General features: G+C 42.4%; 1 protein-coding gene across 3 annotated transcripts; it reads left to right on the forward strand.

Moving 5' to 3' along the window:
• The first annotated feature begins 391 nt into the window (after positions 1-391).
• LOC147900257 (uncharacterized) lies at positions 392-3,239 on the forward strand. Of its 3 annotated transcripts, XM_087377208.1 has the most exons (4): positions 398-523; positions 648-709; positions 858-1,145; positions 1,258-3,239. In XM_087377208.1, exons 2-4 carry the CDS (start codon positions 693-695, stop codon positions 2,717-2,719), a joined length of 1,767 nt encoding a protein of 588 aa, XP_087233334.1. In that variant the 5' UTR covers positions 398-523; positions 648-692; the 3' UTR covers positions 2,720-3,239. The 3 variants fall into 3 exon arrangements, with proteins under 3 accessions (XP_087233335.1, XP_087233334.1, XP_087233336.1); XM_087377209.1 differs by lacking the exon at positions 648-709 and having other exon boundaries at positions 392-523; positions 764-1,145; XM_087377210.1 differs by lacking the exon at positions 648-709 and having other exon boundaries at positions 399-489; positions 764-1,145.
• Positions 3,240-6,791: the final 3,552 nt, after the last annotated feature.

Genomic DNA, 6,791 nt, shown 5'->3' on the forward strand with positions numbered 1-6,791 from the left:
AAGAGAAAGGTCAGATAGCGAACACGAATGACTCTATTCCCATCTTGGGATCCATTTATACAGCAGCGCCCGTAACGTCTCTCTGCAACAACAGCAGCTCTGACCAAACCAAAGAAAGGTGGACGTGCGGGTTTACATGGACGACACTATCAGCTGGAGAAGGAAGCAGAACAAGAACGACTCTATTCCCATCCCGGGATCCATTTATACAACAGAAGCGCCCGTAACGGCTCTCTGCAACAACAACAGCTCTGACCAAACCAAAGAAAGGTGGATGCGCGGGTTTGCATGGACGACACGTCAGCTGGTGACATAGACGACAAGTGGCCGAATAGATGACGTCATGATATAGATAGAAAAACACAACTGCCCAAGAACAACACAGATTTGGCCATAACAAAAGACTGAAAACCGGAGTTGCCAGACGAAGATCGACATCTGCAACACAAAAATATGTTGGCAAGGGACGCTTGCATCGTTACTTCCTTCGTATGATTCTCCTTCCTATGGTTTCATTTCACAGGTTAGCACAGTATTGCTTCATATGGTTTGATTTTTCACAGTTGCGCAGAAGAATTGCACGAAGAATTGCAAGATTGACGTTGAGAATTCATGCCGGAAGAATTGAAGATTGAGAAAATTTGCAGGAAGAAAGAAACTGATGAGGCTGGATCGCTAGCCTCCTTTCTGTCATGGATTTAATTCTCAGGTGAGCAACCGCGAGAAGAAGAATTGAAATCCAGAATCGCCTTTGAATTCGCAGGTCAGAATTGAAGGTCGAAAAACAGAATTGCGAGAAAAGCCTCTTCGGATCATGCAGAAGATTAAGCCATAGCGTGGATTGCTTCGTGGAACAGGCGTGTAGCAGCCAATCGTGAATCTCAATCAAACATGTCGTCCCGTTTGATTACCGAACTGCTTAACGATCTGGAAAGGATCTTCCAAACAGCAGATGACTATGATGTGTGTATTGTAGTTGGTGAAGGAACGGACATGAGAGCCTTTCCAGCTCATTCCATCATCTTGCGTGCACGATCTCCCTATTTCCACAGGGCTTTGTCAGCGGTTAGGGCGAAGAGAGAAAATGGCATGGCAGTTATCAATAAACCGAAGCTTGATCCAGAAGTTTTCGGACTAATTTTCAAGTAAGTTGCGATCATCATTCTTGAGCAATAGAAAAACAACAGAAACGGACATGGTTTTCAAATTAAGCGTTTACATATTGTGTCTGTGTACCAACGACGTCTTGTTTTGTAGGTACTTGTATACTGGCGCAATTTCAATCGAGCAATTGGATGGTGCTAGAACTCTCAAACTCCTTGCTGCAGCTGACGAATTGGATCTCGTTGCGCTTGTCGACCACGTTCAATATCACGTCATTGATTGCCAGAATAATTGGATCAAAGACAACATCGTTCAACTGCTTAACATCAGTTTCCGGCATAAAACATTTTCCAAGGTGCAGGAATTTTGCCAAACTCTCGTAGCCGCTTCCCCTGCCGTTATTCTTGATTCTGCTGATTTTACTACCATCAACAGGGAAGTATTGATTTCAATTCTCAAGCAAGACCGTCTGGCAATTGATGAAATTAAAATGTGGGAGCGTGTTGTTCGATGGGGCAAAGCACAAAATCCTGGTCTGCCTGACTCCACAGCTAAATGGTCTTCAGAAGATTTTTACTCACTGAAGGAATCACTGAAGGATATCATCTCGCTTATCCGCTTTGTTGAGATCTCTCCGAAGGATTTTTATCACAAAGTCTTTCCTTACAGGAAGGCTTTACCGAAAGTTCTTTATCATGACATTCTTCACTACCACTTGGAACCCGGTTACGTGCCTACAATGAACCGATTGCCTCCACCTAAATCTGCTTCTCCGATCCTTGGTGGGAAGCAAGCTAGAGGGTCTGTCAAACATACGCAAGCAAATTGTGGATTGATTGTCCAGGCCGTAAATGACAAGGGGTCTGTCTATGATCCTGCTGCCCTTGAGTTGACGCAGCAGAAACTTTTGGAGAGCTTTGAAGCTGGTGTTTCTGTGGTGACTGCCTTATCTTTGGGAATAGGCTACCCAACTCTGGCTGCGGCTCCACATGCTTTTGTTCATGCGTACAAAAACTTGGTAGCAGTGTCTACAATCGTTGGTGGGAACGAAGCTAGAGGTTCTGCTAAACACATGCGCTCAAATTGTGGATTAATTGTCCAGAGCATGGACAACGATGGATCTGTCTTTGGTCCTGCTGTCCTTGAGGTGACGGAGGAGAGTCTTTTGGAGGCCCTATCTTTGGGAATAGGCTACCCAACTCTGGCTGCGTCTCCACATGCTTCTATTAATGCATACAAAAATTTGGTAGCAGCTTCGACAATTCTTGGTGGGAAGGAAGCCAGAGGGTCTGTTGAACACATGCGTTCAAATATCCAGACCGTGAATAACGATGGATCTGTCGTTGATCCTGTTGTCCTTGAGTTGACAGAGGAAAATCTTTTGGAGGGGTTCGAAGCTGGTGTTTCTATGGTGGCTGCCCTGTCTTTGGGAATAAGCTACCCAACCCTGGCTGCTGCTTCACATGCTTTTGTTAATGCATACAAAAATTTGGTAGCTGTTGCACTTGAAACAGAGCATTCTTTCCCTAAAAGTGATCAGACAAAAGAATTTGGGAATCTAAGCAAGCCTGAGGAAGAGTCTGATGAAGATATAGTTTTCGTTCTTTTTGGTTAGGCTATTTGCTTATCCTACTTACAATTATACCTTTGAATTGAGGACATTTGGCTGCTCGATCGCCCATACAAAATCCTATTCCCTTTGTGACAATCAGAGATTCGTTTTCCAAATGGAATCTGCAATGCATGTAGTACACACCTAAGATAAGCCATCCTGCTTTGTTATCTTGGCATTTTTTGGTACAGGTGCTGCAGCTCTAAAGCAGAGAGACATTCAAAGCAGCCATTATCATTTCATCTGTGGAGCAACAGTTACAATTGTCAGAGTTAACAAGAGAAATCTTTTGTGGGTATGGCCATGGAACCATCATGAAGCTTTTAATCACGTTCTAATAATCTCCTTACGTGAACTTGGACGCTGTTTTTAGCCCAAAACTGAAAACTGAAAAAGCCTTTATCAGAGTTCTGAGCATGGTTCATTCTACAGCAGAAGTGTATAAGTCAAGAAAACTTTTAGTGTTGAAAGCATTCGTAAAATGCACTTTGTGGAATGTTTTCTGTTGAGGAATACGAAGCATGCAGATATGTACAAAAATGCTGACATAGTTGCAGACGTATACTCCCATTGAACTGTTAATGCTTTCCACACATTGGTTTCACATCTAAACGTCTAACACCACATGCTATCTCACCTTCTATATGCACTAACAATAACCTACTTCGCGATCTAATCCTATGCAATCTGCAGTCCAATACTTTTCATTGCTGCATGATATTCAGTTTTTTAGTCCCACTTTTTATTTTCTTCACTCTTTAGAAATAATTGCCTCTCCATCGGAATAAATGGATATCCAATCGTAGCACAATTATTTTCTACTAAACTGGTACAGAATGCTTTCATGCGCTAATCCTTCACCTTATTTTCACAGTCTGCATGTTACCTCTGGAAGCCTTCCTAGTTCTATGTTTCTTTGGATATTAGTGAACGTGGAGCGTTGCTGTTATGCACTTTCATCTTCACACCAACTTGTTTTTCGAAACGGGTTTTCCATTGCATTGACATTTGGACTAGTTAAGGGCAAACTAATAGCTTAAGGAACATTTTCCAAAGTTATGATTATGCATACCATAGGACATACATGACTGATGCCATCTCACAGATGCTTAAGGTTGTTGCCCTTGTTGGAACTGGGCACTCAATTCCCAATAAGAGCTTGAAGTTCCTATTTCACACTGAAAAGGTTGGTAATCCCTTCTAGTATCTCTAAGAAAGGTAAAGAAGGGAAGCTGTGTGCTCTGATTTTATATCCATTTGCTGCAAAAGAAAGGGGGCAAGCAAGGGTGATTTGACATCCAAAGGGATCTTGAGAATCATTAGGTGCAGATGAAACTAGCTTGAGGAAGACTCACTAGGTGCAAAGGCGGTTATATCATCTCAACAGGAGCTGTTGTACAAGAGGACTTCTGGTGACTAAAGTGTAGTGTCTCTTGGTTCAATCCAGTATTTCTCTAAACTAATGCCATGTGTGGCTGCATATGCCAAAATAGCCAGGGTTTCTGAGGCAGGAAGCGTAGGTAAGGCAGTTTGAGCAAGTTTAGTGGAGGTAGAGTTTGCTATCAGTGAAGCATGGAGATGGCAATCCAAAGGTTATCAATGTGGTAGGGGGAGACCTGGGTATCCGGTTGGATGTGAAGATTAATAAAAATTTCCACTCTTTTTAGAACTGTAACATTTTGCCCAAAAAAACCATGAAGAAAGATATCCCTACCAGGAGACAGCAGGTTAAGGCAGATATGCAGAGAGGTATGGATTTTCCAGATGCGAGAACAAAATGCGTGGTTCTCGGAAACTAGGAGAGATGACTCCTAAGGTGAGGGACAGTGGTTTCACAATTACACAAATGAGGGCCAGCAAACCAACAGAGCACAGAGCCCCCTTAATAACCACTATGTTCATGCAAGATCGGAATCTGTAAACAGCTCCAAACGCTCTCTGAAGAGTTTATCACAAAAGAAAGGCAGAACAGTATGCTGTTTACTCGCAAGCAAAAGCAGCACCCCATAATAACACCAAATGAAATCTACGTATGCAGGTTGAGTGTGCAGTACAAAGAGAGAGGGTTCGAGGGGTAATGGAAAGATAAAACAAAGGAGGGGGAAGTGGAGAAAATGGGTGTGGCAGAAAGGAATCACTTTGCATGCCCCCCGATGACCTGAAAAAGGTAAGCTGACATCTAATAATCACAATGAAAAGGCACTTGGAACATCCATAGGTTGGGTGAGGAATGGGAAAAAGGAAAGATCAGGGCCAACTTCAGAAAATTTGGTTGGATTAAAGAAGATAAAAGTGACTCTATGGTGATAGCAAAGTTTAATAGGATGTTAGAAATGGAGTCGTCATTTCTACATGAGGTCCTGAGACAGGCTTTGGTATCATTTAATTGATTAGGAAGAAGTGGCAGGTGAGACCCTATTAAAACTTGAGCAGTGATTTGAGTCCCAATGATTTGGAATATGCACAGCCTTAGAAACTAAGGATTGTTAGGAAATGGAGTCAAGTTGAGTCAGTTTTGGTTTGTTCTAGCGAGTCCTAGTGCGAGTTTTAGTCTAGTGTGTCCTATGGATGCCATGTGTCACATTGGGAGTTATCCCATATGCATTGGTACTCGTGTGTATGTGTGCTCTATATAAGAGCTGTACTTGTCACTTGTCACATCAATCAAGATCAAGCCTACAAGCTCTTTCGTCTACATGTGAGTACTTTCATTTTGTTCATTGCTGTTGCTATTTCATTTCCATTTCATTATGTCTCTCTTTGAGTATCATTATCTCTCTCCATAGCCTACCCTTTGTCTCTCTCCCTCTCCACCGCATGACCTTCATGTGGTATCAAAGCCTTCTTTCGTACCTTTACCTTCTCCATGCTCAATCTAGAGGGTGAGGGAAGCCTGCAAATGGAAGGCATCCTCTCCTCTATGATTGAGCTCCCTTCCACTCCTTTCTCCCCATCTTGTTCTCTTCTCACCCTTAGCCTCTTCATGAGCTGCTCTTCTTTAAAAAATTCAAGCTTGGAGCTGTTGCCATTGGTGAAGCTGCTGGTCTTGGAGCTCTTCATTGCGAAAACTTCACTCTAGACCCCCTTTTTTAGCAAGTTTGTGGCCTCTCTACCAGTCACCTCACTGTTTTGGATGATTTAGGGTTTGGTTGAGGTCGTTTATCAGCTGTCACCTTTACCTCTATAGTCGCCAACCTCTATTGCTAATGGACAACACTCTGAACAGCTGAAATCTGAGAAAAACAGTCATAACTGTGTTTTTTGACCTAAAAGTCAAGTTTTGAAATTTCAGGTTGGGTACTCAGTATTTTTTGGGACTTTCATGATCAGAGGGCTCCTGAGTGTTGCTAGGATACTTTCCTGCAACAAATTTGAAAAGCCCTAAATTTTTACAAAAGCCCTAATTTCCAGAATTTAGGGCTTTTCTGAATTTTGCATATTTGAAGCCTCTGGCATGTAAATTTTTTGGGTATTTTCCAAAATTGATGTAATTTCATTACTATTTGGTATATTCATTTGGGTATTTTGCCTCCTTTGGGCATAATTGCTCAAATTTGAGGCTCTAGTCCGATCTTGGTGACTCACATCGTGACATTTTGAGAGTCATCATGTCCTTGTAGCTGCTCCCATGGCCGACATCGACATATCATTCGAGGCATTCTCACCATATTCTTTACCGACATACTTCTTCGGATCGGGATGTGCACTTTTATGTGCAGCAGCTACTTGGGGTCATTTACGGGCTCTCTGCCCTTGCTATGCATAAAATGAATGAAATGTATTTTTATTTTCTATGATTGGGGTCAATAAAGGCTCTCTACCTCGAGTAGTCTCTCTAAAATGAATGTTTGAGGTGTCAATTAAGGTTCTCATCCTTGGATAGTCCTCCTAAAATGATGTATTGACTTTATATTTGCCATGTGTGGCTCCGTGTCCCTCATTAGTCTCTAGAGCCAAGAGGGGGATGTACTGTGGGAGCCATGTATTGGCTTTTGACAAGTCTATTTATTAAGTCTGGCATGTGAGTTCCAGTATGTTGGTGCATTGGCCTCCTAGACCTTTGAGTTGGTCATGC

Source organism: Dipteris shenzhenensis, chromosome 7 (genome assembly GCF_047967505.1).
Source record: "Dipteris shenzhenensis isolate YYH24624 ecotype China chromosome 7, Dip_SZ_1.0, whole genome shotgun sequence".
Lineage (NCBI taxonomy): Eukaryota > Viridiplantae > Streptophyta > Polypodiopsida > Gleicheniales > Dipteridaceae > Dipteris > Dipteris shenzhenensis.